Source organism: Colobus angolensis, unplaced genomic scaffold, assembly GCF_000951035.1.
Source record: "Colobus angolensis palliatus isolate OR3802 unplaced genomic scaffold, Cang.pa_1.0 Scaffold101, whole genome shotgun sequence".
In the NCBI taxonomy this organism is placed as follows: domain Eukaryota; kingdom Metazoa; phylum Chordata; class Mammalia; order Primates; family Cercopithecidae; genus Colobus; species Colobus angolensis.
The window spans coordinates 405,841-417,093 of NW_012111031.1; the positions used below are offsets into that span (position 1 = coordinate 405,841).

Here is an 11,253-nt window from a genome sequence, read left to right on the forward strand (position 1 = left end):
GGGGTGGGACTGTGGCGCGCCCAGGCCCAGGGCCGTCCCGCTGACGTCAGGCGGCCCCGGAGCCAGCGAGCCTCCTGGGCGTCACCTCCGCTCTCTGCTGGTTGTGCTCCTGGAAATGTCTTCGTGGTGCTGCTGCGGCGTCAGATAGGGCTGGATCTAAATCGCTAGCCCAGGCTCTGTCCTAGTACCTTTGGGTGTGTTTCCTTTAAGAAGATGCGGCACCTGGACTGCGACCTTTGGCTCCAGCTGGAACTTTTCAGCCTGGGTCTCCAGCCAGTGTGGCCGTGCACCCAGTGTGTGCTTCTGGGGAACAGTGCGTGGTGGTTTTGTCGCCCCGTGATCACGCTCAGTGTGCCCTAGTTGGCTCTCCACCTCATTGTTGTTTTAAGAGGTGACAGGTTCCTGTGACGAGGACAGATAGAGGTTTTCTCTTGGAATTCATTAGGCTCACCGCTGGTTCTCAACCCTGTCTACACATCAGAATCATTGGGCGAGAATTAAAAGTACCCAGTTTTCAGGCCCCGTCCCTACAGATTCTGATTCAGTGGGTCTGCACAGGGGCCTGGACTGGCGTTTCATCCAAATCCTCCAGGTGATTCTCACCTCTGAGAGGCTTCTCCCTTCACTGGGGCGTTATCAGTTCCCACGGCAACCTGGCCAGCATTCCTAGGGGAGGTAGGAGTTGCAACTCCCTTCTCTTCACCCCACATCGTTTTGGGGAAAGTTCAGCTCTGCCTCAGGAGCCCCTGCTGCAGAGAATGGTGGGGAGTGTAGCCATGCGCCCTGTCCCACTGTTTTTAGGGGAGTACAGTGGCAGCCTCTTTCTTTCAAAGGGATGTCCTCTGGCAATGACCATTAATTGCTGGATCTTTCCACATTACACAGCATGAAAGCTTGAGTCAGTTTCCAAGCCGGGGTGGGCCCCAAGGAAAGCAGGCTGTAAAAATCTCTCTGAGGACTCTCTCTCTGTTGCCCCACCTTGAGGGAAGGTAGAAGTGAGGCCAAGGGGCCCAATTCACCACACATTGGTTGGGAAAAGGAGGGGAGGGGAAGGCGGCTGGCAAAGTTAGATGGGTTTTCCTGCTCTTGTGGATTTAGTGAATGGGACAGAAAAACAACAGCCTTATTTTGACTTCAGTGTGAGAGCGCGGAGTTAGAGTTTACAGCGTTTCTTTTGGCACAAGGATTTTTATAAAGCCTCTCTTTATTGGGTTCCTAGGCAGGAGGATCTAATCACTGTTTCCTCAACTTTGCTGAACCTAATAATTCCCTGGGGCAGTTTTAAACAGACTCCTAAACCCTGGGCAAGTGTAGATGGGTCCTAAGCAAATTCCATATCTGGGTAAATTGAGGGTGTGGGGAGACACGGATACCTGCCAGCTTCCCCCTCCCCATCCCTGTCACCTCAGGTTCAGGAAACAGTAAGTACAAATGCCCTTTCAGCTTGAATCAAAATCACGGGCAAGGCACATGAAACCACAGGTTGCCAAGCAAGCACTTCTGAGTCAGTAGGCAGGGCATTTCCGACAGGTTTCCAGGTGATGCTGATGCAGCTTGTCTGGGGACTGCCCTTTGGCACCGAGGCTGGGTGTTGAAGAATGGAACACCCAGCCTTTGGCTTGATCACCTACCTTCTGGTGACTATGGGAAAGTCACGTATGTGTGTGTTTGAAAAATAGAGACTGATATCTAGAGTTTGTGAAAACAAACTGCTTCCCCAATAAGGGGCTGAGTACATAAAAGACAAGTCTTTTTAACAACAGATCGAACCAGGATGGAATTCTTGTATTAAGGCAAGATCCAAGGCAGAGGACAGAGGGTGGGGACATGTCCTGCAGGCCAGGCTGATACTGCCCGCCTGGCAGCACTCCCAGCATGGAGTTTGAGGAAGAGGTTTAACCCAGAGGAGCCATGCTCAGGAAACATTCGGATCAACGTGGAGCCGGAGGCTAATGTCCCCTCTGGCTGGGTATCGCAGAGAAAAGCCGGTCAGCTTCCTGCCCCTGGAGAAGGGCTCTTCAGGCCTGTTCCCTGTGGACTGCTGTTTTTCTGGCTCTGTTGTATTTGGGAAGTTCTCACTCATTCCCCACAATGCCTCCTCCTAGCTAAGCCCCTATTCAATGACTCAGGCCCTTGCCTCTACCGGAAAAGTCTTTCACAGAGATTCCAGGGCTCACGTCTGTGTATGGGGGGAAAAATCTTCCAGTTTCCTCTTTGTAGTTTAAAATGCTCTCAAAGTCCCTACTGATTTGAAGACTTGGGGGCCAAATGAGTTCAAGTTTGAACATGGAAGGTGCTTCATGATTAATAGTGATAATAATCATGTCGTCTGGGTGCGGTGGCTCATGCCTGTAATCCCAGCACTTTGGGAAGCTGAGGCGGGTGGATCACCTGAGGTCAGGTGTTCAAGATCAGCCTGGCCAACATGGTGAAACCCTATCTCTACTAAAAAATACAAAAATTAGCCGGGAGTGGTGACGGGCGCTTATAACCCCAGCTACTCGGGAGGCTGAAGCAGGAGAATCACTTGAACCTGGGAGGCGGAGGTTGCAGTGAGACGAGATTGCGCCACTGCACTCCATCCTGGGCAACAGTGTGGGACTTAGTCTCAAATAATAATAATAATAACAATAATGTCAACTGCTAATTATTGAGCTCCTAATATGTTCCAAGTGCTGTCATAAGTGCCTTACACACAGCATCGCATTTAGGCTGCCCAAGAGGTATCTCATAGTATTCCCTTTCTGCAGATGAGGAGATAAGAGCTCAGAAAGGTTAAGTCAACACAAGTTGGCACAGCTAGTAAGAGGCTGAACTGTGACTTAAATCCAGGTTGTTCGGTCCAAGCCCTTGTTATTGATATTTTTTAGTTTCAAGTCAACCTTTCAGGAAGGCTTTGGAATAAGAAGTCTTGTTTGCCACTCACAGCAGAAGCAATGGGTAGGGTCTTTTCTAAGCTGCCCTGCATGTTCTGGTGAGTTACAGAAGGTGAAAACAGGAACATTTTTCCTGTTCTCTTAAGAACATCTGGCTTGACTGAAACAAGTGGCAACGCCTGCCCTGTGGCAATGACTTTCAAACCAAACCCAAGCTCATAAACATCCTTTGGCCACTTCCCCGAGTTCCAGAGCATGTAACTGGCAGTTGTGCTGTACCAGGGCATGGGGCAGGAGGCCAGCTGTTAGCTACCCATTTGTAAACAGGTCCTGTGGGAGGGCTGTCGGCATGTGTGGAGCCTTGCGATCAGAGTCCTGTTCCGCATTGCAGGGGAGAAATCTCCTGACTCCGTGGGCGAGAGATGTAAGCTCTGAGACCCCAGCCTGCCTGTGTGTGGGCAGAGTCTGCCCTCTGGGCCTCCTCCTGCCAACGCCACCATTCTGCCACCACTGCCCTCAGCCAATTTCATAGCCAGGGAATACTGGAAGAGTAAAGGTAGGGAGGTATCGCAAAAGGAATGGGAGAGAGAAACAGTTAAGGAACTCACGGTTGCATCTATCCAATATGATGCCTTTGTGCAAATCAGAAAAAATACCTCTTCTGCAATATGCTTTTCTGCCACCTGCCAGAACATTATCATAATGCAGATACAAATCTCCCATCATTCTGATCCGAATGGCACTCCCTAGAGCTGTTCAGTGCACATCCTGTGTCCCTGAAGGAGCCTTGGCTTCCTCTGATGGGTGCAGAGCTTAAATAACTCCACCGTTCTCCTCCTTTATTCCCTACTTGCAAATCTCCCCCATTTCTCCAAGCAGGCAAGGATATCTGTCCTGCAATGCAATAAGCACAATGCAGATGGTCTCCTAAACTTCCCGAAACCTGCCCCCCACAATAGGGAAAAGAGCAATTCATCTGTCAAGGGATTTTTTTTCTTTTTGACACTCCCCAGGATTGGGGCAGTCAGAGGAAGACAATTTGGATGCCAAAATGTTGGAATCTCCAATATTTTCAAAAGTTTGGGAAGATCGTGGTCCAGGAAATGCAGGCCCTGCGATGGTGGTATTCATGAGAGCAGGGAGGGCGAGGGAGACAGGAGTTCCGTGCTGTGTTGGGAGAGGCAGAGACAGCAATAATGCCGTCCTAGAATTAGGCTTTCCCCTGCAGGGCTTTGTGTTCCCCTCTCCTTATAGCTGGTCTTCCCATGGGTCTGCTGTTTCTAGGAGTGGCTATGAATCTGCGTCCAAAGACTTTGTCCCTCATAACTTGGAGGTCCAGGTTCCTGGAAGAGTCTTTTTGGTCACTGGAGGAAACAGCGGCACTGGCAAAGCAACTGCCCTTGAAATCGCCAAGCGAGACAAGCAGCTGCTAACACATGTGTCCACTGAGCCCCATGGCCAGACTGTGGCCAGTCCACACAGAGGAGGATACCCTGTGTCACAGGCAGGTCAGGAAGTCCTGGACGGCGATCCCGTGGTTCTGGGCACAGCTGCCAGCTTTCTGAGCTTTGAGCTAGAGGTGGCTAAAGTAATGGGAGCCCTTTCCTCAACACTTAATTAATTCACAGGAGAGCTTGAGCCCTGCCCACGTGTCCCAGTGTTTTCTGATTAAGAACAGCGAGGGGCTCAAGCCCAGTGGAATTTAATTTAAAAAAACGTGGACACCTGGCCTCTAACTTATGTCTTCTCAATGAGACTCTTCTGGGGGTGAGAGATGGGGAGGGGGAGCCTCGGAGTCCACCACAATTTGGATATGGATGGTAGTTATGAACCAATGCCCCCAAAATACCTGGAGAGAGGAGTGCATTGAACTGAACTTCCTCCTTGCTGGGGTCCAGCCTCCAGGGCTAGGGCAGCCTCCCGCTTCCCTCCCCTAACCTTGACTATAAAGAGGCGCTTCAGGTGCCCTGTAGAGTCTTCAGTCAGCAGAAGTCTTCCTCATGGTAACTGCCAGAATTTCCTGCATGAGCTCCATGGTCCTGGGTCACCAAATGGCTCTGCAGTGGCTAGAAAAGTTTGCTCCATCTCTCCAGAGCCTCTTCTGGAAAAATGGATGTTCCAGCAGAAGATGGGGAACTAGGTTGTGAATTTATCACTTTTTAAGATGCTGAAGATGTTTTCTTTTTTCCTCTCTTTAAATCCAAGTTAGGCATTTTTCAGGGGACTATTATATCATTTGAAGCTTTATTTAATTATCTGCCAAGTCAGGGAGAGGATTAATTGCATCTTAGCAGCTGGGAAGCACTCTGAAGTGTGGAGAGGAGGAGAGAGAAGAGGGGCTAGTGTTGTGGTTAGCCTGTAGCCTCCCATGAAACAGACCCCATTTAATCAAGTGGGTGCTTTTTAGTAAAGAAAGCAGAGTCCATAATGATTTCTTCTTAGCTGCCACGGCGAAGGCATTCTGCTTTAAATTGACCTTGATTGATGACGGTGTGGCATTTGCTGGGATAATATGACGGCTGCTGATGGATTCAACGTTCAGTCAATATGTGAGTCCCTACTACGTGCTAGGCAAGTGGTTCTCTACTTTGACTGAACATTACATCACCAGGGGAGCTTGTAAAACTTACCCAGGCCTGGGCCCATTGCCTAGATCTTTAAAAGCTCCCTAGGTGAGTGTAAAGTGCAGCCAGGGTTAACACCTCTGGGTCAGCTACTATGCTAGATGCTAGGGAGGCAGATGTGACCCAGATCAATGTTTCTTATCCTTGATGTGTTCAGGCCCTCAGAAAATCAGGATGTTATCCCAGAGGCATTGTCAGCACAGACAGACAGGAAGGTTCCAGTACCTCCCTCACGATCGCCCTCGCTGCTCTAACTCTGGGAACCACCCATCTAGGTTTAACAGAAGAGTGTCAATTGTGAGCCCATATGTCTTCATTTTTCATTTGGAAGACCTGGTTTCTGTAGCTCTCGCTGTAACTCACAGATGGTTTCATTGAATTCCACCAGATGGCACAGTTCACCTGGTTTGTCGAGATCAAGCCGGAGCAGAAGATGCCAGGGGTGAGATCATCCGGGAGAGCGGTAACCAGGTGAGCAGCTCCTCACCCCTGCTGCTGGGTTTCCTCGCCTCCATGGTCAGCTGTGAGGAGGCTGGACTCCTGCCCACGTTCCCTGGGTTGACGATGGCCTGTGTTTGTGCTTCTGCGTTGGAAGCAGCCTCAGCCAGCAGAGAGCTGGGCCCTGCTTTTGAGTGGCTAGGTTTGACAAGAGGATAAGTGGGGCACTGAGGCTTGACCGCATGGTCCTGAGCTGCCTGTGAAACCAGCAGAGGCCCAGCAGGCAGAGGCCCATTACAGTGGACAGTGATACTCAGTGATACTTCCAGGCTCCTCACCCCAGAGGGAGCCCACATCAGCGACACACAGCAAGGGTCACCGGGGTGCCGTGGAGCCTGCATTGACCCGATGTCTTCTAATAAAGAGAAGCACCAGCAGCGTTTGGGTCTTGATGAGAGCTACTTTCTGACATGGGCTTTCAGAGCTGCCTCACATTTTGTGGTCTTTCTCTTCTGAAAAAGCTGGAACCATGATTGGCTACATAATTAGTGGGGCTTGGTGCAAAATGAAAATGCACGACCCTTGTGTAAAAGTTATTTAGAATTTCTTTTCTTTTTTTTTTTTTTTTTTTTGAGACGGAGTCTCCCTCTGCCGCCCAGGCTGGAGTGCAGTGGCCGGATCTCAGCTCACTGCAAGCTCCGCCTCCTGGGTTTTACACCATTTTCCTGCCTCAGCCTCCTGAGTAGCTGGGACTACAGGCGCCCGCCATGTCGCCCAGCTAGTTTTTCATATTTTTTAGTAGAGACGGGGTTTCACCGTGTTAGCCAGGATGGTCTCGATCTCCTGACTTCGTGATCCACCCGCCTCAGCCTCCCAAAGTGCTGGGATTACAGGCTTGAGCCACCATGCCCGGCCCTTATTTAGAATTTCTACACAACAAAGGCAGAACATCAAACCAAGCTTGAGGCCTTTCCAGTCTCAGGGCCTGTGCAGCTGTATAGATCGTATTCCCGTGATACATCGTGCAGCCATGAGGCTGGCCCTGGATGGAAAACCCTGACCCCAGAAAGGACCCTCAGTCACCATGGCTGGTCGCTCACTGTCACTGAAGAACGCCCTCATTCCATTCCCACCTCTTCTCTAGGAGACCCCACAATTGGAGAGCCCGTAGGAGGGGAGCCGGGGAGGGACAGACGGTACTCACCCTCAGGCATGGACCCTAGCCAAAGAAAAGAATGCCCCTGTCTAGGATGGAATATTTTGCATCAACTTTGAAATAACATTTTCACACCAAGTGTCTGTTCCTTTCCCTTTCTCGTGGAAATCCCCAGTCTCATGCCATCAGGTGCCTTACAGAGGCTTAGTGCTGGCGGCGAGTGTGAGGGTCTCTAAATCTTCCTCTAATGTCTGCAAGTGCCGCTGCGATCTGCGGGCTGCAGTTCTCGAGATTGAAAGCTGGCTGTCTGCCTGCTGATAACTTTCAGTGGTGCTGCTGCAGGATGCAACAAGAATACTAATCTCAGGCCGCGGGCAGGAGGAGGTTTGCCTGGATTCCAGCCCTCTGTGGTGTGGGCCACAGGATTTAAAAAGTATATTTAAATGGAAAATGATGATAATATGGATCTGTTTGTAATATCCAGCCAGGCTTATATCCAATTCCACCATCTTTAGGAGGGGTAGAGAGCTGAAAAGGGGAGCAAGCATGTTCCTGCGCTCGGGAGAAAGCGATCCCTTGCCTCCTGCCCCCCTCACCTCCATACAGATACACTTAATGGGATTTGAATGCACACACAGGACATTCACTGCTCTCTCGGGTTTATAAGTGGCCTCCAGCACTCAGAGGTAGAGTGTCCAGGATGAGGGTACCTGTCGGCTTATGCCAGTGTCTGGTTTCCCTGACTCAGTGTCTCCTCCAGGCTCTGCCAGGGATCAGCTGCGCCTCCCTGCTTCTGAAGAGGCCCCACTCCACAGCTTCGTCTGGTCTGCCTTTGGTAGGCAGCCCACACACAAAAGTATGGTATGCAGGACGGAGTTAGGCTCTGATACGAGTCCTGGTTTTGCACTTTCTGGCCTGTGAGCTTGGGCCAGAAAGTTCTTAGCTTCCCTGAACCTTCACTTCCTCATTAAAAAATAGGGGTAACTTGACTTTATTCATTTTTTAACATGTATTTAAGGGTGAACTGTATGCCAAGCAGCATGCTGGGTGCTGGAGACACGGTGATTGGGACAGACCCAGCCCCTGACAGTCTTGTGCAGGGTACAAGTGATTAACAAGCAGTTTCCTTGAAGTGTGTGTGCCTGCCCTGGGCCTGGCCTCTGTGCTCTGTGTCACAGTGGGGGTGCGTTGGGGGACAAATAGTATGAACCCCAAGGTATGTGTTTCTTCCGTTCCTACAACCAGGTAGCTTTTGGCTGGGTTTGGCCAATGGCAGGTATTAGAGGAAGGTTGGTAGGTGGAAAGAAGTGGGGAATTGAGAGATATTGGCTTCCCTGGTGATGGCTGAATCTCCTCTCTGGTTCTTCCTTCTGGTTCCTGGGCTCAGGCCACACTACATTCTCCCTTTGTTCCTTGAGCCTAGGGCTGGTGGTAGTTTCCTGTTGTTACTAATCTCTGGGTTACTTCACCAATGGTGGTTGAGTTCTCACCTTCCTTAATCACCTGGGAAATCAATCCCTGCGTTCAATTCCCTCTGTTGAAAGAGGTGTCTGTTAGATGTTACTGAAATAACATGATAAGGGCTACAAGATGGGAAGCTCAGGGTATCCTAAGAACAAACAGCTCTCAGTCAATAGAAGTAGCTACTGTTATTGTTGTTGGTATTATCATGATTGTTTATACTAGGATTACTACCACTCTCAACCTTACATTCTCTGCTTCAAGTTTGTTCTGTTTAATCAGTGCTTAGGCCCTGCTTCGTGGGAGGTGGAAGCCTACAAGCCCCCAGAAGCAGAAGAGATGTGTGGTAAAGCTGTGAGGGCACTGGAGCAGCTGGTCCTGCCTACGTGGTTGGGTGAACATCAAAGAAAGAAGGTCCCTTGGGCAGGAGGGTCGGGGTGAGGTGTGCAGCAGGCCAGCTGCGCCAGGGAGTACAGGCACCACGTAAGACTCAGGGTCATGTGGGGATCTCAGCTGCTTGTACACGCTGGCTTGGTAAGATCAGGTGTTTGGCCGTATAGAGAGGTGAATATCATGCCGAAGTGATCTTTCAGAGAGGTTATGTGTGGCCTAACCTTGGGGAAAGGAGTACTGGTTACTGTAGAGCAGACTTCCGGCTCACCAGTCCACTGGACACGATGCTCCCAAAGGGCCTGGGGAGAAACAGGCTGGACCTTTCTCCCCAGGCTTCTGGTTGCAGTTCAGCCCCGCCTTACTGCCTGGTTCCAGACGTTTGTCTAGCAGTTATCCCCAGGGGCAACATTAAAAACAAACAAACAAACAAAAACCCTTCTATTTTATTTATTATTTTTTGAGATAGGCTCTCACTTGGGATTTTTGAGATAGGCTCTCACAGTTGGGATTTGTCTGATGTCTTTCTCATGATTACACTGGAGTTATGGGTTTTACAGGGAACGATCACAGAGGTACAGGTGCCTGGGCAACGTGTTTCAGTCCTGCAGGCTTCCTGATGTGGCTGGAAGGTTCTGTGAAAGCACTTATGTCTTGTGGGGGATTAACTCCACCAACGTCACATGCCACGATAAAAAACGGGTTTCTACTCTCCAGCTCTTCCAGGCCAATGTGATTTCTAGCTTCTTGAGAATGGTTGGTTTAGCTTCCCAAGACCTCAGTGGTTTTACGAAATACCACCTCATTTCTCCAGAATGATTTCTACTTAACAAAGCACCTCCATGCACTGTTTACCATGCTCATTGCGGGAACTGCTCTGATTGGGGGATCAGTCCCCATGATGTCACCTCATGACTCCTGGGCCACACAGCCGCTATAGATGGTGGCTCATCTGCAGAAAGGGTCCCAGCTGAGTTTTGTTTTATTCAGTTTCAGTAACCATGCTTTGTCCCAGTGGGGCCCGGTGGCTGCTAAGGTGAGCCTTCTCGTTGTGTGGCTCTGCAGATTGGGACTCTTACACACATGCACCTGTTTCCAGTTCCTTCTCCTGGCCACAACAGACTGCTGGCCTTTCCTTCTGGGTGCTTTGTGGCCTACTGTTTTGCCTCAGAGGGACACAGATGATTTCCTTCCTCTTTTCATAGTGCTTCATGTCACCAGCTCCGTGGCTGATTTGTCTAGGACAGTGATCCTCTCTTCCCTGCTGCTACCTCCTTTTCACTCTGAGACATCTCAGGCGCTTCCAGGAAGCTCAGATAACTTGTGGAATGTTTCAAGCAGAATTGGTTTTAGTTCACTTGAGTGTTGTTGCTGTTTTAACCTGGAGTTTGTATATATGTTAACACATCGCTTTCTGGTAGGAGGGAGTTTTAGGGTGGTTGCAGACAAGGCCTCAAAATGGAAGGATTAGGTGTCTAGACTCAGTTTGCAGTCGTTGGTACAGGCTCCCGGCTGACTCAGATATGACTCAGCAGCCTTGTTCGCTCTGGCTGGGTGAGGGCCTTCACAGGCATTTTAAAAGAGAATAGCTCTGTACAGACAACATTTTTCCTATCCTTTGAAGGCAGAGGAATATCCAGTTGGGCCAGGCTTAAGCTGAATGTGGTGTTCAACCTGACTCGACTTTCTGAGTCATGAAAATGTGGAGTTGCTTCTGTCTCGTTTGTCTCAGGTGAAAAAACAATATATTTTAAGATGAGTAGAAAGAAAATCTGACTACAGCTTTGGGTTTTATAGCTTAATTAATGGGGAAACTCGGGCAGGGCACAGAACTTCCCTGCTTTGTCAAAGGAGTTGTGGCTCTTGCTCAGACCATCGTCTGCAGGTTCAGTGCTTACATGCCTGCAGCAGCAGGAATTTCTGCCTTGGGTTAGTGATAGGTCATATATGTCCACTGATGCTCAGAGAGGGTGCCGTTGCATTCACTGGATGCCAAGAATGCAAATTTGGACTTAGGTACTGGCTACAGAGAAAAATGTTTAAACAGCCAAGGTCCGTTATTCAACTACCATGCCTATGACTGTGTAATACCATAAGGAGAACGGGCGCATTAGGCAGGGTCCCTTGCTCACGGAGTTCTAAGTCTCCTGGGGAGGTGGCTGTGTCTAGTGATAACCATGATACAAGGCAGAGATTGAAAAGTGTCATGACCAAGGACTAAGGGTCACAGCAGAAGTTATTTCATTTATGATGTGCCTAAGATACTGTCTTAAGAGCAAAATTTTGACCAAAAAAAAAAAAAAAAAAA

At 49.6% G+C, this 11,253-nt stretch overlaps 1 protein-coding gene across 1 annotated transcript in view; it reads left to right on the plus strand.

Annotated features, from left to right (window-relative positions):
• The first annotated feature begins 4,168 nt into the window (after positions 1 to 4,168).
• Positions 4,169 to 11,253, plus strand: part of DHRS12 (dehydrogenase/reductase (SDR family) member 12) — a 29,991-nt gene continuing 22,906 nt past the window's right edge. The window contains 1 exon segment of the mRNA XM_011939043.1: positions 4,169 to 4,292. Coding sequence (XP_011794433.1) covers positions 4,169 to 4,292 — 124 coding nt within the window.